This window comes from Protopterus annectens, chromosome 8.part0, assembly GCF_019279795.1.
Source record: "Protopterus annectens isolate FY-2018-M chromosome 8.part0, PAN1.0, whole genome shotgun sequence".
NCBI classification, from domain to species: Eukaryota; Metazoa; Chordata; order Ceratodontiformes; family Protopteridae; genus Protopterus; species Protopterus annectens.
Genome location: NC_056741.1, coordinates 461,900,976 through 461,923,360, shown reverse-complemented (window position 1 = coordinate 461,923,360; position 22,385 = coordinate 461,900,976). Strand labels below are relative to the sequence as shown.

General features: G+C 41.0%; 1 protein-coding gene across 7 annotated transcripts in view; it reads right to left on the bottom strand.

The window, feature by feature from the left end:
* Positions 1 to 22,385, bottom strand: part of POLR3C (RNA polymerase III subunit C) — an 866,317-nt gene that overhangs the window by 402,596 nt on the left and 441,336 nt on the right. For all 7 annotated transcript variants that reach the window (XM_044079982.1, XM_044079981.1, XM_044079983.1 and 4 more), the window contains one exon: positions 2,081 to 2,161. In XM_044079982.1, coding sequence (XP_043935917.1) covers positions 2,081 to 2,161 — 81 coding nt within the window. The remainder of the gene's footprint in view (positions 1 to 2,080; positions 2,162 to 22,385) is intronic.

Here is a 22,385-nt window from a genome sequence, read left to right as displayed (position 1 = left end):
ACTGCATGCCCAGAAGGTACTGAATTATCAAAATCATTCCCTATCAGAACATCATCTGCAGGGATATCATCAAGCACACCTACTTGCTTGCTTCCTTTTCCACCCTTCCAATCAAGGTAAACCCTAGCCAAAGGTATTTGGAATGGGGTCCCTCCTACAGCTCTGACTGGAGTAGAATGCCCAAGCAAGTAGTGCTCCTGTTTAACCATTGCAGGCTTCACAATGGTGAGGTCAGAGGCTCTCTCTCTCTTAGCCTTGGCCTTTTTCCCATCTACTAAGATAGAATATAACCTTTTGTGGTAGTTTGTTACTCTTGTCTGCAGATAACATACCACTGGTATTCTGTCATTCCCACTTACTGGCTCTCCCACCTTTTGTTCCTCACCTTGCCTCCGTGGACATCTATATGCTACAATGTCAAATACAGTTGGTTTAGAAATTGACTACAGTTTTCTAGTAACTGTATTTTTTGGCATGTTATAGCGTTAAACACAGTAAGGCCTTATGTCTAGGTAATTCATATCCTATGCAACAGCTCAAAAAAAATCAGTTCCTAACTTACAACCCCAAAACATGTTACTAATTACCCATCTCTTTCCCAGCACACCTCCAAGCTTTTACTATCTACCCGGCTAAAAATGATCTGGAATCTATTTTAGGTATAAAAATACATCTAGAAACATTTCCATCCCAAAATCCTGAACCTTCTAGATTTTGTTGCATACCTAGGGGCATATAAGTGCCCTCCCATTTTTCCTTTATTGCCTCTGTTTCCACACTTCCCAGTCTTTTCTAACCTATTCTTATCGATTCTTGTGGTCATCATGCATTATTCTATATTTCCTGATAATTATCCCTTTTTAACTGCAACTTCCATTCTTAACTCAATTAAACAGTCAGTCCAAGCTGGTCTTTCATATAACATTCCCTTATCCCTGTCTCTTTCTTTTTACCTATACTCTGTTATCAATCCCTGGTAGGGGAAGGCAGTCTCCAACCCTCAGTCCAAACATCTGCTTGGCCTCATCCCACTCTATTACCATTCTTTCCCCCTTTTTTTTTGCTCTGAATACCCTGGTGCCTTTTTTAATTTTCTGAAAAAAATTCCACATCTTCTTGCCTATTTTCTATGCCAACTAGAAAATATTTAAATGCAAAAGCATGCAAGTAGGCACCACTTTTGCCAGATAATCAGATCTCAGACAATCCAGATAATCTAACCCAGTTTAAAACAATACTAAAAAGCCACTTATTCAATAAATGGCAGTGCCCTTGCTCTGCACAAGACTAACCTCTCCCTCTGAATATGCTACTACTTTGTTTCACTTACTGACAAATCCCATCCCCTCTGTCTATTCTGTTGACTATGTCTCTCTATAAACTAACACTCCATAGTACTATAATACTGTAGAGCTAATAGCATATTAAGACTTGACAATTCAATTTCTTAGTAAACTGTGCTCAGAATTTGTGTAATTCTCATATTGGTCTCCAATTTCTTATACAGAAAGGTTTAATGATGCAATGTCTCTCTACTTATTGTTTAATCTTCTGATTTTATTGATTGGTTAAGAATTACTGTGTATTAGCTAAACTGTGATATTCTTTAACTAGTCTGTATGTGTAACTGCATGTCTAAACTATATCTAGACAGTATTTTAACTTCTGTCCCCTATATATTCTATTTATATACTGTATTTCTGTATGTTTCGATGTGGAGCTTTACTCCCTGGGCTGAAAAAGGACATGTGTCCAGTCGGACTTTCCTGGTAAACAAATGTAAAATAAATAAAATAAATCAAAAATCTAAAAAATCCCCACTCAATCATTTCAATACTAGATTATCTTTTCTAGCTACATGCTAGGAAGTACAGAAATTATGAGAGGTATAATATAAACCATAACATTTCAACAAAAGAAACACAATCCAAGATGTACTTATGGCATCTTCACCCTAAAGCATTTACATGTGATAGATGAGCACATATGTGATCATTAGTCTGCAAACTCGAATCTCTGTAGCGCTGCAGACAAAATCAAAATCAATACAGTTTAATGCCTGGCATCTTGTACAGCTTACCGGATCATCTGCTAGCAGAGTCAGGTACTGGTCTAGAACCTGTTTGGAGATGTTATATCCAGATGGAAGTGCTCTAAAGATCTGTTAAGAGAGACAATTTGAAGAAAAGCAAAATCAATAAGAGCATTCAATAAATGGCATAATGATCACTGGTAAGTGGTTGACTGCTGTGCTCAAGTTTCTTATTTTTTTTCTTTTATGCACTGACACATTACTGCTTTATTGCATTTTTGGAAAGATGATTCACTTACGCCTTCTTAAAAACAAAAGCTGAATACCAAACCAAACATTTTACAAAACAAAATTTCTGGCAACAGTCAGCTTACATCAAAGTCTTGTCTGTATCCTTCCATCTTCTTATTTACTTTAAACAATATGACAAAGACAAGAATCAAAATGAAGACAGTTTAAATTCTATATACTGGATAAAATGCATCAGGTCCCTTAGCAACATGACAGAAGTATTGTTTTGTTTTTATTCTTTGCCAGATTCCAACCTTCAGACCTGCAACCAAGCAGCTCATTTGTTCTGAGGAGGAGTGAGAGCTAATCATAGAAGACTGTCATCCAGACATTTTAGCTGGCTGAAATTGTAGACACGAGGGCCTGCTGTATCTTCCTCTATGAACACACACTGTTTCACATTTGTCCCATGAAGGCTACTATGCAGAGGTTACTTGGCAAAGCAAAGGACTATGCAGAAGTTACTTGGCAAAGCAAAGGACATCTCTCTTGCCCATACTGCCTGTTATGCACTTCTCTCTCCATCAGTACTGTCCCTACAGTGGACTGGACCACTATCTCCTCACATAATGGACAAGCCAGCACTGGTCACTCATTCTCACCTTCACTTTCCAATTCCTACAATGCCAGAATCCATGGTTGATCTCCAGGTTGTCTGAGTCACTGTTATGGCATCATCCCTTTGCACCACAGAGTTGACTGACATCAGAGATGTGTCATGCCATTTCTGCTTGTCATGTTATCTCACTTCCTCTCAAAGTGAATAGGGGTCAGTATTTAATAATTACACTGTCTGGGGCTCAGAAGTCAGATATATGTATTCTCACACTAAACATGTAAGGTAAGCCTGTTTGGTACAACATGCAGTAAGGCATTGCAGTATTGAAAGGGTAGTTTAATACTTGCAGGATCATAAGAGGTTGCTAGGCTAATGGCTCTAGAGACTTTGTAAGCCTAGTAATTTATGCCTCAATTTTCCCAATTATGAATGCTCATGGGCTATAATGACCTTGGTATATACAAACTGCTCCTGTCCATAATGGCCACAGATAAAGCCAGGGGTGGATTTGCAATTTCCCAGCCATTATTCCAAAATGCATTTGAAAAGGCTCAGGGAACAGCTCCGTTTCACACGAATAGAGGGTCTGGGTCCAGACAAAGGGTAGCCACTGAGACACACACCTGTCCCGTCAACATGTTTTGTTTATGTCACATGTGAAGTTTAAATGCTTAGAGCTGGTAATTCTAGTGCTGTTTGTTTTGCAAATGTGTAATAGATCCATCAGGGCTGGATCAGAGAATGCCTTGTAGGTTAGCATAGATCATCCCTCAGTAGTCTGTAGGAGACAGAGTACAAGGACAGGATTTTGAGGCAGTCTGGATGTTGTTGTATCTTTTGGCTTTTCCCGGTTAGGGGTCGCCACAGCGGAACTTCAGTCCGCTAATAATTGGCAGTAGATTTTTACGTACTGAGTTGTCAGCCCTGATGCACAACCTTCAACGAAGGTACACCCATTCACACGTCTCCACACAGAAGACGCTTTTAGCTGAGAATCGAACAGGACAACGTCTTACTGTGAGGCGACAACGCTACCGCAGCACCACCACTGCAGTCTGGATAAGCCATATTATTTACACCCTGTATTCTTTTACTGAGGAACCTCTGTGGCCACTCCACCTGTTGCAAATGCCTGATCAGGCATAAGCTGAAGGATGCATGGTTGATTATTGGTTTAATGAGGGCTGAGTATAGTGGGATTATGATCTCCTTAGAGCTGGATGCCGTGCTCTTCTCTACAAGTTGCACCACACAGAAGGATTTTCTCACTACCACGGACACTTGGTTATCAAAGTTCAGGTTACTGCCAACCTGAATTCCCAAGTCCCTTACCACTGAGTCTCCTCTTAGGGGAGTGTTATCAATGCTATAATTTGCAGGAGTTGTCATTTTCCCAAAGGGTATAATTATGCATTTTCTGCTCCGGGTTTTAGGCCATGGTTTGGGCACTAGTTATTTGTCTGTGTCAGACCCTCCTGGAGGATATCTACATCTTTGGAGGATTCAGGGTTGCACCCAGCTTGCAGTTGTCAATAAATCTGGTCAGCCAAAGGCCCTCTATATTTGCCTTGAATTCAGAGAAGTACATTTCAAAAAGTAAAGGTACCAGTACCGAGCCCTGTAGGACATCACTAGTAACAGGCCTCTTGGTGGAGGTGGATTCACCCATGTTAATTTCATGTGCCCTAGCTGTGGGGCATTTATCTACCCATCAGGTGAGAGACCGACTTGTAACTAAATTTGGGAGTTTGTCTGTAATACCCGAGTGAAGTATAGTGTCAAATGCCTTTGCCAAGTGAAGATGAGCAGTATGTACCATTTTGTCCTCGTCCATGGCTCTAGTGACCTTCTTGAAGAAGTCCACCAAGTTTAGTGGGCATAACCTGCCTTTGACAAAACCAAACTGGGATGAGCCTAGTGTTTGAAGAGTTCCTATGTCTTTGTTTATCAGGTCTGCAATAATTCATTCCATGGCTTGCATACAAGACTAGTCAAACTTATGGGTCTGTAGTTCCCTGGGTTTGCTGTTGGTCCACCTCTGTGTGGAGAATGACCGTTAAAGTCCTCGATTCCCTAGTGATGAAGCCTGTCTGGAGGCTGTGGATGAACAGAAATTCTAGTGAGCCAGACAGGTCATGTTTCAAGCTATTTAGGAGGCATCCTGGGATATTAACATGATCTATTGATGCAGTGTTTTTAGCTCTGGAGAGTGCAGGGAGGACCTGTTCTTTATTGACAGTTGGAAGAAAAATAGTAGATAGTTATTTCCTAGTGGGGGAACTGGGGGTGATGGAGGTGTGTGAAATTGGAGCTAAACTGCTATATCCCCCGGTTCAGTATAGGAAATTCCATTTACTATTAGTTCAACACACTGTTGCATGTTCCCTTTAAGGATGTATACATAACTGAAAAATGCCTTATACGTATCTTTAGCCTGTGAAGCAATTCTTGCCTCAAAGTTAACTTTGGTGGACCGGATTATTCCCGAGTTGCTTGTTGAGACCAATGAGGGAGTTTTTTTTTTCTTTTGGGTATAGCCCTTCCTATTTTTGGACAAGATTTTATTTATCTTGTTGTACAAGCTGTTTACACTGGGGGTCCACCATGGAGGCTTGTTTTTGGAGTTTGTCCTATTTATTTCAGCTTGGTACTGCTGTTTCTATGCAGTTATTTACATGCTTGTACAGGGTTTCCATAAACACTTCCACATAGGCCTCTATGTTCTCTGAGTTTTGGGGGCTTGTAATTTAGTTATGCCATAGCTTAATAAGGGGTAGTTAGCCTTGGAAAAATTCTTAAAGGTTCTGGGGTTTGCTGGGAGTTCAGTCTTTAATTTATTTCAAGGGTGACCACTTTGTGATCTAATCTGAACAGTGTGGACATTACACAGGGAAGGGTGCAATGTTCAAGGATATCTGCACTCCTAGTAGGTGTACAGACTAGCTATTCCAGGGTGTTTGCATTGACAAAATCTAGGAATCCTTTAGTGTGCATGTTAGTGTTTGTTTATGTATCCCAGTTTATGGTGAGATAGTTGAAATCAGCCATGAATATGGTGTTGGGCTGAATTGTGAGTGACGCCAGTACATTCAAGTATGTGGTATGGTTACTCTGGGTCATAGATAGGGACCAATGGCTAGGGCATGGTATGGGACTTTACCTAACGTCAGTGGGACATACAGTAGATAGCAAATGTTGAAGGTCTAATGAGGAAGAAAGAGGTAATTTGGAACATATTTTTGGGCAGTGTAATGAGTTCACAGACTTTAAAAATTATCTGCAGACTACTCTATCAGAAATACTGGGTGAGCAAATTGGTATAAATAAGGAAAAAAAAGAAGTCATGTACTCACCATAACATTTCATCTGTGTTGCCCACTTTCATTCTTCCTCAACTGCTGGGTTCAGATCAGATCTTCGGATCTGACTCTGCTACTTTTTACAGCTCGTGGAACGCGGAAAGCTCTAGAGCTCCTCTCTTACCCATAACACACTAGTCCCCTATCATATCTCAGATCTTGTTTGCTGACTTCCTGTGAACATGGAAAAGAACAAATACTATTATATGGTGCTCAGACAATGTAACTTTGGTCCCTTTAGCAGCTTCCGATCCTTCCAAAAGTGAAATTGGTAGGGGGTTGGAGGGAGGGAATTTGAGGAAGAATGAAAATGGACAACACAGATGGAACATTATGGTGAGTACAAAACATCTCTATCTGATATTGTCATTTTCATTCATTACTCAACTGTTGGGACAGAGTCCTCAGCTACCTCACTCCCAGGCAGTCTCTAAGAAAGGATATTGCTGAGCACCACTGAGCAGAATGCTGCTCTTCCCCTAGAGACCAGATCCAATTTGTAAAGAGCGATAAAGGTATGAGGGTTAGCCGAAGTTGTGGCTTCATAAATATCATCCATCTGCCAATAAAGGATCTTCACTTAAGCAAGCCGAGTACTCCTGATTTGTTTTAGTTTTTTATATTATCCTAACAAAAGGGATCAAAACAGAGCTCATCGGAGCTCAAAAGAGTGAAGCAGATTTCCAGACCATTAGATCTCTGGACCCAACTGGGCTGACAAATCCCAGAAACACTAAAGGAGGCACCAACTACCACAGGAGGTTTTCTCACTCGAGAATCTCCACAGCACAGGACTCAACAACAAAAAGGGAACAGATCAACAAAGTTGCTGCATGCAGACGATGTGGCATTAGAGGCAGACTCTGGGCAAGAACTTCAACAAAAAATAGGGGAATGGAATGTAAAACTGAAGGCACATGGGATCAAACTAAACACAAATACGACAGTGGTAATGGCAGCAAATGGGGAAGTCAGAAGAAGATGAGAACTGAGATAGAATATAAACAAGACGGTAACCCAACCGTCACAGCTATGTTTTAAAAAGTAGCATGTAGGCAAACTCGGATAAGGCAAATTGAATTTAATAAAAACTCATGACAGCAACAAAAGCACCACAAAATAAATCCAATACGTTAAGCGCTTTCATCTGCGGATCGTAGACTTCATCAGAACAGCTGATTTGAGGTCATTACCATACATTTAAAAACTTTTTTGGTGCCATTCAAGCCTCTTAAAGTGCCAGTGCATTTCATTTAATCGTAAATACATCAGTAATTTATAACAATAAATATACTAAATTAATCATTACCCTACGCTTTAACATCAATATTGCTATCTACATTTTAAAAACCCTGTTATCCTAAATACATTTATAAAATAAAACATTAAAATTATGTTAAAATTACATATTTAATTTTTATTAATGATCAAACTACCAAAACAACCTAACACAGAAAAATAAACTAAATAACAATATTTCAAGCTAATAAAAAAAGGGTTTAATACAAATAAAATCATTTATACCCGGCTCCCTTGTAGAATCAGTCAACACCTGCCAAATACTTTCTGTTTTACTCAATAGTGCTTTAAAGTTACCCCCCCCTTCCCTATTGGCAGTGATAACTTGATCAATAATGGCAAACCTGAAACTATGTAGATCACCTTTTTTCTCTATATGTCTGTATAGTGCATTTTTTGTATCTTTCATCTTAATTCTATACATATGATCATAAATACGTTTCTTGAATGGTCTCTCGGTCTTGCCAATATAATAAGCAGGGCATGATGTACAACTTGCCAAATCAATGATATTTTTGCTATTACAATTCCCGTTTCTAAATTTTATATAAGTCCTATTTAAGTCTTGTAATTTTATTCCTTCTCTTTCATTAATTAAATAGCATTGATTACATGACCCACATCTTGTGGCAACTTTATTGAGGTTATAACAGTCTCTTTTTTATTACCTAGCTGTAAAAACCTCTTAATATTCAAACCCATCTTATAAACGAAACAAGGTTTGTCCCCTAATATATCTTTTATTTCCTCGGCAACTATTAAATTCTTCCAATACTTCAAAATAATGCTCATCACTTCATTCACATACGGAGTGTATGTGAGAGTGCAGACTCTGTTAATTGGGACAATTTCTATCTTACCAAATTTCTGCCTGATGTCATCTTAACCTATCCCTAGAATAGGTGGGTGCTTTTTCCCCCATTCATTTGTAACATAATGTGAGACATCCTTTAGTTACCACTCTGGGTAGCCTCTATTAGCAAACATGGAAGTTATAAATTCAATTTCTTTAACCATAACATCATATTCTGAAGACATTCTGGCTGCTCTTATTCATTGTCCCTTGAAAATATTTTTTAACATATGCCTTGGATGAAGACTTGTAAATTCCATACAACCATTCGAAAATGTTTTCTTCCTGTGTATCTCTGATTGAAATCCTGTGTCTGTATGCTTAATATATGTATTCAAGTATGGAATCCCTTCATTGCTAACACTGTGTGTAAATTTTAAGAAATTGCTTGTATTATTCAAATAATCTATAAATTCATTAATAATTTCTACTGGCCCTTTCCACAAAACAAACATGTCATCCAAAAATCTTGTGTAATAGAAGACATGTTCGAAATATTTACTGCTAAATAAATGTTGATTTTCCTACTCTAACATAACCATATTAGCAAATATGGGGGCACATGATGCCCCCATAGCTACACCCCTTTTTTGTTTAAAATATTCCCCTTCATAATATATAAAGTTATTGTCTAATATAATCCCCATCATATCTGTAATGAGATTAATATGATCCCATGTCATACCTGAATATTTTCTTAAACTATTACAAAAATCCTCAAGTCCCTGTTCTTTAGGGATACATGAGAATAAGTCCAACACATCAATGGTTATATATGTTAAGTTCTCTTTCCATTTATCAGATGTAAGGTGGGCAAGAAATATCCAAGAATCCTTGATGAGATGGGGAATATTTCTATATATTGGTTTAACCCATCTATCACAACACCTATCTGGAATGTTTTAGACTTACTACCAGAAATGATGGGACGAAATGTTTTTTTTTTATATATTCGTATGCACCTTAGATATGCCTACTATGGTGGCTAGAGTGGGAAATTCAACTTTCATGAACTCATAGATATCCTCATTTATTCTATGATCTAATAAATATTCATCTAAGGCTAAATCTATCTTTCTGTAACTTATATTTATTTAATTAATGGAAGTGATTTCATAATTTCCTGAATCAATTAATATTTTTTGTATTTCACTAACATACTCAATAGTATTATATAATACAATCCCCCCTCCCTTATCAGGTTTCATTACTCTAATGTTTTTATTCTTTGAGAGTTCCACCAGACATTCTCTTTCCTTTGTAGTGAGATTGTCCGCTACCTGTTGTTTCTTAATACTGTGATTGTACCTACAAATATCAGCACATACCATCTCTTCAAAGTTTGCTACTTTATTATTAGGGGGGTACATACGTGTTTTTTTTTCTTTAACTTGTTATGTTCCATCATACAAACTTCATCCTTTTTACTCTTGTTATTCAAAGTCAAAGCCAAGTTTAATTTTCTACAGTACATTTTAATGTCAATAATTGTATCTGCTAAATTAAACTTGGCAATGGGTATATATTTCATTCCTTTGATAAATAATGTGCCGATTTCTTCCTTAATACTGTAATTGGTGTAATTATACACCGTTAAATCATTAAAATGATGAATTATTTTTTCATCTTCATCCTTATCTATTTCCCCCCCATTATATTGTCCACTAAGAGTGTCGATAAGGATATTGTGTGCCCTAACATTTGGTACATCACTCCTATCTAATACTGCCTGCGTCGATTCCCCTGATAATAATCTTGTTTGACAGCTGGGGTAAATTATCGACCCCCCCCCCCTAAAAATTTGTATAACTATCTTTATGGGTCACTCCACGATCATCCCATCCCTTGTTCTTACTAGATTTTAAGTCATTACTCCAAACATAAGCTCTATTTTCTTTATATTGTTCAGCATCACAATATAACTTTTTACTTTTCCTTTCATTTAACTTCTCAGCTTTGCTTTCCGCATATTTAAATTGTTTATCATATAATACCTGCCATTGGGGAAATAATATGTCAGATACAATTTCGTTATTTAGTTTTTCAACTTCCAAAACAATTTTACTTAATTTTTCATCATTCTTCTTGATCAACAGGTTCATATAACTTGTCCCAAATGAATTAAGCACATTATTGAATTCAGCCTTAGTTTCATTATCCAATTTTATACCCATAGGGTATATTTTATACCCATGTAGCATATGAAACAAGAATGCCAAAAGAAATTAAAAAGTAAAGTGTACAAAACAGTGGTGCAACCCGTACTACTGTATGGCACAGAAAACTGGACAGTAAAGGCAGAGTAGATAAGACAGCTAGAGGTGATGGAAATGAAGTGCCCGTGACAAGTGGCAGGATGCACATTGTGGGACAGATGAAGAAATGAGGAAATAAGTGCAGAAACCAAAGTAGCTCCAATTGCAGAAAAGGTCAAAGAGAACAGATTATGGTGGTTTGGGCAAATCTGCATAAAAGAAGAACACAAAACGCTGAAGAAGATTTGGGACAGGCAGGAAGAAGGTAAGAGTAAACTAGGCCATCCAGAAAAGAAGTGGATGGATTGTGTGAGAGAAGATCTGCGACCATCATGAGTGTTGAAAAAGACAGGAGTGTAGCACTGAATCAAGAGAGATGGTGGCAGTTAACACCAACTCTCCAACCCCAAGTTAAAATGGGAAAAACTGGGTTGATGATGAGAATATTCATAAATTAACTGATGCTGCTAAAGGTGAGAATGAACATGTCTTTATGGCTTTGTACGACTTCCAGGCTGAATAAAGTACAGTTGTGTAAAATTTTACCATAACAGTAGATGTCCTTCTCTTCACTGTTGCAGTATTATTCACAGCAGTGATCTCCTGCCAAGGAAAGCCCACTGTCCTGCCAGTATACTAAAGCCTTTAGATCTTATATGTGCCAAACGTCACACGTATTTGCCCTATACAGGATGCAGGGCATAAAGCTTAACTACACACACAGTTGCCCAGAACTGAATTGCCCCAGAAGAGAAAAGTCTCCATAGGACAAAAAAGGATATGCACATTCAGAAGGAGAGAATGCAGATGTAAAAAGGAGATCCTCAGCCAGGAGGGAAGCAAAATAAAATCCAAAAGAAAAATGGGGGTTAGAGGGAGGGAGCAAATACTGCAACAGTGAACAGAAGGATATCTACTGTTATGGTAACATTTTCACAACTGTACTATGTCCTTCTACATCACTGTTGCAGTATTCTTCACAGTAGGCAGAATACAAAAGCTCAGGAAAACGATTGAGAGGTAGAAGGCAGGGCACAGCCCTCAGCAAACCCATGTAGAACGGTTACAGCAAAACCTGCTCAAGCCCTAGAAACCACATTTATAATGCTTAGTAAAGGTATGCATTGAAGACCAATTAGCAGCTTCAAGGATGGAAAAGGTGTCCAACCCCTTAAAGAAAGCATCAGAAGAGGCAACAGCCGCAGTGGATTTAGCTCTAATGAAAGTATACATTTGCCATGAAAAGAATAACAAAAAGAAATGGATTTAGATATCCTGTAGGAGACAGTTTGCTTAGAAACAACCAAACCCAATGTCCTGGGATGAAAGGAAACAAAAAGCTGGTCAGTTTTATGAATGGCCTTAGTTTTATCCAAATAATACTTGAGCTGTCTGTGTAGGACCCTCCCTCTAGCAGACTGAGGAGAAGGGAAAAAGGAAGGGGATTGAATTGCCTGATTCAAAGACAACTCACTGACCACCTTGGGCATAAAAGAAGGAGCAGTATGTAGGGACACCCTGTCCCTGTGAAAAAAACAAAAAAGGAGGTATAGCCATAACTGCCTTAAGCTCAGAAACGATCCAAGCAGAAGTAAGAGCAAGTGGTAAGACAGTCTTCCAGATACAATGTTGCACAGAATCTGAACCTGCAAGCTCAAAAAGAGCCTGGGTCAATTTTTCAAAAACAAAATTAAGGTCCGAAAGAGGAGGAATAGGCTTCCTTGGGGACCTCAGATGCAGAATGCCTTTAAGAAACTGTTTGACCTCAAAGCAAGAAGCCAAAGGAGGATTCAAGGGCAGACGTGCAGAAATAGTTGACAAATGGGAATTTACAGAAGAATAGGCCAAGCCAGACTGGAGCAACTCAAACAAATAGGAAAGAAACAGAGGGACCACCACTGAAAAAGGATCCTGGTTATGAGAGTGGCACAGACAGAAAAACTCTTCCATTTGGACATACAAGACTCTCTGGTTGTAGGTTTTCTTGCTTGCTGTAAAACCTTGAGCACACCCTCAGAAAACAGGTGCCTAAAAGGGATCAAAGCCCTACCACCCACAGTGTCAGCTGAATGGACAAATGAAGATGGATGACTGACCCATTGTGTCCTGTGTGAGAAGGTCCAACCAGTGAGGTAACATGTGATGACTGCCTCTGGCCAGATGCATTAAGAAGGGGAGCCAGTGCTGTCTTGGACAAAATAGATCACTAACAAGCTTTTATTGGAAACACAGCTGAATCTTCTGCAGGATCCCCGGAACTAGGGGAAGGGTAGGGAAGGCATAGAGAAGTATCCCCTTCCAAGGAAAAGAAAGACTGTCCATCTTCCACACCAGATGGCACTGCACCCAAACAGAAAAGAGGAAGCTGCCTTTTCAGAGGGGAGGCAAAAAGATGTCCCCGAGGAACCCAAGGAATACAAAACCAATGGACAATGTCCAGAAACAAATCTCTGTGAAGCATCCATTCATGAGCCTGTGTTACGGATCTGCTTAAGGCATCTGCCACTGGATTGTGCTCTGAGACAATATACACTGCCTGAAGAGTTAACTGATAACTGAAAGACAGATCCCAGGATTGAAGAACCATCCCCCGTAGAAGGTAAGACTTTGTGCCCCCCCCTGCTTGCTGACATATCACACAGTTGTGATGCTGTACGTGTACACCTGCAGACAGCCTGGACAGAGCATGGGGTGAAGAGCCTGAAGGGCCAGAATCAGAGCTCTAATCTCTTTGATGTAGATATGGTCTGTATTCTGATCGAGGGGGCCAAAGATCTTAAACTTTAAGATGACCACAGGAAGCCCCCACCCCATGTTTGAAGCATCAGTGAATAGTTCTTGAGAAGGAACTAGAGGCTGAAACGGCAGGCCTGGTCTGAGGGAAAATTGCTGAATCCACCACTTGAATTCCGTGATTTAGACTAATTAGGATAGCCACACTGAAATCCAGAGGGTGGCAACGCTGAAGTCAAACTGACTTTAGGTACCACCGAAGCTTCCACAATGTGCAGTCTGGCAAGACAGAGCATTGGACTAGAACAGGCCATGAATTCCAGGGCTTGATGAAACTCTCTGGCTGGAATAGCAGGTAGAGAAAATAGGGACTGAAAAAAGTGGTCAAGGACAGAACCTTTGGAGGTGGAAGGAGGCCAACATTGGCACTGTCTGAATCCTGCAACCCAGATACACATGATCCTGAGAGGGAGTCAGGAGAGACTTTTGAAAGTTGATAGTGAACCCAGACTTTGCAGGAGAGGTATGGTGCATGACAGATCTCGAAACAGGCAACTAGGAGAATGTGCCTGAAGCAACAAGTCATCTAGATAAGGAAAAATCTAAATGCATTAGAGCCTGCAAAAGGCAATCATGGGAGCTTGGGATTTTGTGAATACCCTTGGAGCAGTAGAGAGGCCAAAGGGCAGAACAGAAAACTGAAAATGAGAGGAAGAGACAGAGAAATGTAAAAACTTACTTAAAAGAGGGTGAATAGGAATATGAAGGTAAGCATCCTTCAGATCCAAGAACATCAGAAAAGTTTGGGGTAGTACAAGAGGAAACAGCATTTGAAGAGTAAGCATCTGAAAAGAAGGAACCTTGAGAAAGATGTTGAGCAAGTAGAGATCCAAAATAGGTCTCCATGTGCCTTCCTTTTAAGGGACCAGGAGCATCCTGGAGTAAAATCTCTTTCCTACTTGTGAAGGAAGGACAGGTTGAATAGTTCCCATGTACCCAAGGACTTCTGTGAAATGAGGAAGTTGCTCCAAAGGAGGTTGGAGAATGCCTGAAAAGAAGGGAGAGAGTTCCACACCATGAAGTAACCCAGACAGATAACAGATAGAATACAAGAATCTGAGGCAATGATATGCTAGTTTGGAAGACAAAGGGAAGCCATAGGGACAAGAGAACTTGGCCAAAGATAAGGTGGGGCAAGATGTCAAAGAGAAGTAGGGTTATCAGATAAAGGAGGCTTTTGAGCCACAGCAGCTTGAGAAGACTTAGCAGGAGGAACTAGTCTACCACTCTTCCTGCCTTTGATGGCCTGACGAAGTTACCTGCAAACAAAAGCAGACCTAGTAGGATAGTTCCTCTGGAACCTAAGGATAGGGAATGCTTTTGCCTGAAGAGACTTAAAACACATCAGTGGCAGCAGTCCCAAAGAAAGTTTTACTATCCAAAGGAGCATCCAGCAATATGGCCTTAATGTCTTCAGATAAAGACTGCATGCAAAGCCAAGAATAATGCCTCGTGACATACCTAAAGGCAGCCACTCTGGAAGATGCAGCAGCAACATCATAGCTACACTTGATAGAGCTACCTGAGAGGTAGAACCCAAAACAGGTAGAGCAGAAGATTTTGCTTCAGAATCAGGGAGGTCAGAAATAATCTGACAAGCCTAGGCAATCAAGGCTAGAGCTCATCTGGTCATATGAATCTGGTAAATGATGGCCTGAAAGGTCAAAACAGAAGCAGTATAAACTTTCTTAACAATTCTTTCCATTACCCTACTATCCTTACCTGAAGGCAGAAGTTTAGAAGAGGGTAAAAGTTTAGAATGCTTGTCAGAGGAGACTGAGACCAAAGTTGGGTCAGCAGAAGAACACAAATAAGAATTAACAGTCCTCATGAACCATATAGAGCCTGTCAAGTTTCTGTGGAGAAGGAGGCTAAGAATAAGGAGACTAAGAAGTGGCTATAAAGGTGTCTAAGAAAGCAGCCAACACAGGAGGTAATGCAAAAGGTTTAGCTGGGTCCACCTGAAGCAGCTCATAATACCTTTTCTGGATATCATAGACACTTGGAAAAAAAATCCCACTTAAAGTATTTCATCATTCTAGCTAAGGTGTCTCCAAAAGACAATTCCTCAAAAGGAGACTGAGGACTCACAGACTCTTCATCAGAACCATAATCCAAACAAGAAGGCATCTGGGAACAGTAGGGCAGGGATCCATCATCAGACTTTGAATCCCTGAGGAATCAGGTTGCCTAGCCCATTTGGATGGAGTAGAAATCCAAGTAGAAGTAGGCAGAGAAACCCCTTGGGGAGGCTTCAGGACCAATAAGGCATTAAACAGGCCCTTAGTATACTTCTCCTATTCCCTTTAAGGATTCTTGTGGTGTACAGAAGTATGCTTAGTCTTCTGCTTCTTCTTGAGATGGATGTCAGCCCAAACAAACACCGGAGGCTCCAACCCCGTGCCAAGATTCTGACCACAGTCTGAGGAATCCCTCTAGGGTTTTCCGAGATGATCAACCTTGGTTCCCCTTCGACATCCAGAGCAGACACCTGCAAAGCCCTAGAGGACGTGCAAAAGGAAGGATCCATGATGGCATCAGACTGGGTCATGGCAGAGAAATACAACATAGATACCAGATGGCCTACAGAGTTTATCACCCACTCCTAGAGAAACGTCTGGTGGAGGCTGGACAGCCAAAGAATCCGGCCAAGATTTATTGACCTTCTTCCTTAATGGTACCTTGAGGTTAGACAATTCCGCCATACTACCTTGAGCTAACAATTTAAGTCTCTGGTTCTCAAGACAGATGGCCAGGGAAGACAATTGACTTCTAAGAATCTCAGGCATAAACGTTTTACAAATGCTACAGGACATATGGTCATGGGAAGCAGGAAGCACCCACATAAAAAAGACATTGTTCGTGAAGATCCTTATGGGGAATCTACCTCCCAAACTAACATTTTCTCTTCTTGGATGACATGAACATTAGGTAACCATAAAAGAACAAAATCAAAAAAAAAAAAAAAAAAAAAAGAGGGACTTATCCACCAGCTAGGTATTCAGTATAAAGGGTGTTCAGACCTACCAGCGATGATGGCACTCAGACTGGCAGCAACGAAGTTCTGGGTAACTGCGTCAATACATCATCTTTATACCTTAAGTCCTGTATGGGGAACATACATGTGACATATGGGGCATAAAAGATCTAAAGGCTTTGATATACTGGCCAGACGTTGAGCTATCCTTGGCAGGAGATCCCTACTGTGAAGAATACTGCAACAGTGCTATAGAAGGACATCTTAATGTGACACTGAGTCTCATAACCTCAGTACCTTGTAATGGTACAGATGAACTTTTCACCAGCCAAGGGTGCCTCATATGTGACAAACGGTGATAAATAGCTCATCTGATTACAAAAAGTCAACCACTTAAAAAAAAATTACTTACAAAGATCAATAAGTGCAACATTTAAGTTGCTGTTCACAGATATTGCCACAGTGATGTAACTTGCACTGCATCAATGTGTTGACTTGCAACTCTGCACCATTTACAGATTAAAAATAATGCACATTCCCACCAGGGCAACATCTCATTACAAGGAAACATGCAAGACAATGAGTCACTTAATTTAGCAGTTCTGCAGTGCTAAGTTGTGCTCCCTACCAGCCTGTGTTGACACATATGCACCCCCCCCCCAAGTGATAGACAGGAAGATACACACACACACACCACACCACACCTACAGCTTACACAGAAAATCAGTGCTGGTATTAAGTTCAGTTTGACAGCTAGCTTCAGATCGTCAGAATAGCTCATATAGGCTCCAATTTGGCAGCTACTCTGACAGCTCTCAAATTAGCTGTGAAAGTGATGGGGTGGGCAAGTCTGCAGTCAAACATACACTGGTGACTGCGAGGGTTGTACACACATACCAGCTAAAGTATGATTACCCTTACAGCAGCTGCACAATGCAGTTTGACTGCCCTTATATAACAAGATCTGACAGTCATATGTTACTTATGGTTATACAAGGTAGATATTAACCATTAGTTATGTAGAACTTTTACTGAAACAGAATGATGGCAAGCAGTAACAGTGCTGCTATGTATTTTATAGTAAACCTTACTGTAACTGTACAATAGCTTGACTCTCACATCAGGAAGTTTGAAGGGATCTGCACTGCAGCCATTACTACACTGCAACAACGAACAGATACATCTTATCTCTACTGTGCCTACTTCATAATGTGTCATGCATGCCACTGTAGGTGTTCAACTAAGCATTACTAAAGCATCCAAGATCTCCCAATTCATATCAGTAATATGTCATGCCAGAGATACAGACACACAGACACACAATGACTAAAATGACTAAAAGCCACACACAACTGTATACCAGAAGGCTCTATGAATCACAACAGGGCTGCTTAGTGTGCAAAACTACACAGGCACCATGTTTATGAATCCCAGCCAATGTGTTAAGGGTTGCCCACACAAAGATTAAGGCTAGACCATGCTATCAGTAGGCTGGACCATGCTATCAGTTTAAACAAATTTTACGTTTGAAATGCTGCTTATGACTCGTGGTCTGTTAAAGAGCCACAGCCTGTAACAGAAAGACATTTTGTGCACTGCCTTGAATAAAGTTATTCATTAACAGTGGCAATTTAATACTAACAGTAATTATTTGATTAGATGTTACTAGTCATAATTTACACTTCTTATTAAATACAATTCCTGTAATACTGTTTTGCAAAGAGGTCTAGTGCCCCTGCAGCTTCCCCTTGATATCTAGACTGATGTTAATGAAGGGAGGCAACCCTCCTCAAAAAAGATGCAAGGGGAGAATACTGATTATATATGTGCCAGGAAGCACCCGGTAATACACATGCACCATATTCACAAAATGCAAAAGTGCAAAGTTCAGTACTCCTCACTGCTCACTGTAAGAGCACTGTAAAGCAAGAACCACAGACAGTGATGCAAGTGTATTTTAGCTAAAGGCACCCTGTCTGCAGCAGTTTCAAACTCCCTAACCTAAAACAGATAGCCTTTCCATATTCTGGAAAGGGTTAATAACTGTGAGCTGTCAACTACACACTGATTTTGTGTCTGTGAAAAAAGAAAAAAAGAAATGTGTCCACTCCTGTATCTAACTTACTTCTTTTAATTTCTCCAAATCTTTTGGGTTTCTAATACCATGATGGGAATGGACCACATTCATAGGTCAAAGTATGATTAAACTTCATGAAATTAGTATTAGGTTCATAGGTTCATACTAGGCTATCTGCCCTGAGGCAATTATAAGCCTAGCCCGATTCTGTATGGCTTACACCACCCCTTGATTTGAGTATACGGTGCCCTTTAAGGTTTAGTTTACTGTGCCTCTGTCTAATAGTGACACGGGAGTAATCCCTGGGACAAACCTACGATCCCCCTTCCACCTATCGAGATTCTTCTTGAAGAGATTCAGTGAGGTGCTCTGCCTCACATGAACTGGAATTCTATTCCAGAGCGAAGGGAGACTCTGGGTTATGAACCTGTCCCTCCAGCAAGTTCTATTTATTTCTGTGCTGAGGTTCAAGTCCTTCGAGCGTGTGGCTCTAAGGGATTTAGATTTACTGAGGTGGAGCATGTCCATTAATTCTGGATTTGACATAGCTTTGTATGTCAGGCATAGATTGCCTCGAAGTAGGCGGTATGCAAATGAGTAGAGCTGGAGTTTTTTTAACCGAGCAGCATATGGCATCTGTTTGAGACCCTTGATCCTCTTGGTGAGATACTTTTGGGGTCTTTCTAATTGCTGCAGGTGTCGGGTAAGGTACATCCCCAAAAGGGGCATTGTATTCTATGATGGGCCTGATGAGGGATGAATAAAGGGGCATGACTACCTCTCCTGATCTAGATGTGAAACCCTTCGTGATGAGGTGGGCTATGTAGAAGGTCTTTCTAACCACTTTGGCAATGTGGTTTTCAAAGGAGAGATTGCTATCAACTTGGGTCCCCAGGTCCCTAGTAACTTTCTCTGTACTTAATGGGTTTCCACCTATGTGGTAATTTGTGGGCACATTGTTTTTGCCAAAGGGTATGACTATAAATTTTTTGGCATTTAGCTTTAGACCATGGCGCTGGCACCAGTTATCTGTCTCTGTGAGACCTTTTTGAAGGATGTTTGTGTCAGCTGGAGAGTTGATTATGGCGCCCAGTTTGCAGTCGTCTGCGAACTTGGTGAGCCATAGTCCTCCCACGTTTGCCTGTACCTCGGAAAAGTATATACCGAACAAAAGTGGTCCCAGGACAGAACCCTGTGGGACGCCACTTGTGACTGGTTTCGAGTCTGACATGGCTCCAGCAACTCTCACTCTGTGGGCTCTGTCTTTGAGCCAGTTTGCGACCCATCTTGTGACATAGGGGTTTATATTTAAGCTGGATAGCTTATCTATGATTCCCAAATGGGCTTATGGGGCAATAGTTTCCAGGGTCCGTAGAGGCTCCACCTTTGTGGAGTGGGACCACTGTTGCTGTACGCCATTCTGTGGGCACATATCCTGTAGTGAGGCTGAGATTGTATAGCTGTTTTATTTGAGGGATTAGTTCCTCTTGGAGTTCATGTAGGACGCAACCTGGGACGCCATCTGGTCCCATGGAAGCAGTGTTTTTTGCTTTGGAGAGGGCAGCCTTCACCTGAGCATCAGAGATGTTTGGGAGGCAGCCCTCTGCTGGGATAGATACTTGCTCTTTTGGGGGGGAGGGGGTGGAGAAGTTTGTACTGAACCTGTCTGCCAGGATATTGGCGATGTCTGTGGGTTCAGTGTATTTTTTGTCGTTTAGAATCAACTCAGAACAAGTCTGGGAGTTGCATCCCAGGTTTCTAACACAACTGAAAAAAGCCTTATGATTGTCTTTGGTGTCCTGTGCAATTTTTCGCTCGAAGCTGGCCTTGGAGGATTATATGAGGGATCGTAATTTTTTGCTAGTACTGATCAGAGATGCCTTCCCTATTAGGGATTTTGCTCTATCATGTAGTAGCTTCCTCCTTCTGTTGTACAGTTTATTTATGGCAGGGGTCCACCAGACTGGAGGCCTGCCTTTGGATGACTGGGTCTTGGTTTTGTTTGGGATAGCATGATCCATGTATTCCTGGAGATGTCCGTAGAATGCGTTTATATAGGATTCTGCAGTTTGGGCCGTAGTTTCCACTGGCCCTGGGGCCTTGAAGGATTCCACTTCAGTTGTGAGAAGTGAGAAGTTCACTTTTGAGAAGTTTTTCACTGTGGTTTTCTGGGCTGGGGGTGGGGTCGGGATGTGGACATCCAATGAGATTAATTTATGGTCTGATCTTACCAATGAGGGATATACTTCTGGTGTGGAGCATAGAGTCCCCATGTTGGTAATGATCAGGTCTAGTATGTTGTCCCCTCTTGTGGGAGTGGTGACTAGTTTTTCCATAGCATCTGAGTTTATAATTTCCAGGAACTTTTGGGCTAAGGTGCTGGGGCTTGAGTAGTGCTCCCAGTCAATGTTTGGGTAGTTGAAGTCGCCCAATATAATGGTGTTCAGCGAGATCTTCATGTTCTCCAATGTTTTCAGGAAAGCCGAGTGGGATTCCTGACTTTGAGAGGGTGGTCTGTAGGATGCTATAAACTGAAAAGCAGTCTTGCCCACTTGTTAGTTGCACATGGATGGTCTCCGATACTTCATGCAATGCCACTAACCTGGAGATGTGGATATCCTTGATAAATATGGAAACTCCCCCTCCTTTTGTGATTCGGTCTGGGTTTTGGGGCCGAAAAGCATGATAGGAGGTATAGCCTGGTAGTGCTGGGGTGCTCTCTGGAGCCTTGAACCAGGTTTCTGTCACTGCACAGATATCGATGCTCTCCATACCGAGGAGAGCTTCGAGTGCATGCATCTTGAGGTTAAGACTTCTGGCGTTTAGCAGCATTACCCTTAGTTTCTTGTTCCTTGTGCTGTCTATGGGGGTGGGTTTGACTTTTGAGCCTTGCCTAAAAAAGGCACTATGGGGGTGGCAAGAGCCTTTGCCAATATCCGAAAGCCCAGTGGTGACAGATGCAAGCCGTCCCTAGCGAAGCAATGTGGCTTGTCGAGCATGTCATCCCAGGCTGACAGACACTGGATCCCCTTTGAATGACACCAAAATTTTAGCCAATTGTTAAAATCGATCATTTTGTCTTTGTACTGTGGCATCATTCTAGGTGAGGGTAAGATGCTGTTCAAGGTCAGGGTCATACCAGCCTGGGCCACATGATCAGAGAGCTCCTCTATGTCTCTTTTCATGTAGTCCAGGGAGGTACGTCTCAGGTCATTCACACCAGCATGTACAATGACTGAGTCATATTTGTATTTGCTTTGGAGTGACCTGAGTGCTTGCGTTATGTGGCGGAGCCTAGCACCCGACAGGCAGCTCACCATGACCTTCTCTTTATTCAGCCTGGTGAGCGGGATGTCAGTGTGTCTGACAATAGAGTCACCTATTACAAGAGTATCAGGTGTGTTATTCAGCCTTAAGGGCTGTGGCTGCTTGGCACACTGACTTTGTGGGCTGTGTGTTGTGCGTGTTTTGTTTTGAGGTAGCGTTTGCTTGGATGTCTGCTTTGGAGGTCTCTGTTGCTTAGGTTAGATTTTTATTTAGAGCCTCCAAGTATGTTTTTGTGTATTTATGTGTTTGGTTCGCTGATGTGGTGGGACTATGTAATACTGGAATTGTGTTGTGTGAGGTCACCTTCTCCTCCTGAGTGGTTACACCAGTTTTGAGATGAGAGAGCTCAGCCTCCAGTTTGGCTAAATAGTTGCATCTCTCACATATATTTGAACCTGTTTGGTGGAGGAGAGGGTTGTCCGTGTACATGAGACAGTTGTAACATTGCCTCAAAATTCCCAGATTCACCAGCTGGACTGGAGAGGAAACCACTGACTGACCTTTGGACATGCTAGAGTAATATAGGGAAACAGAATTTAAGACGGACCAATAGGGGACAGGGT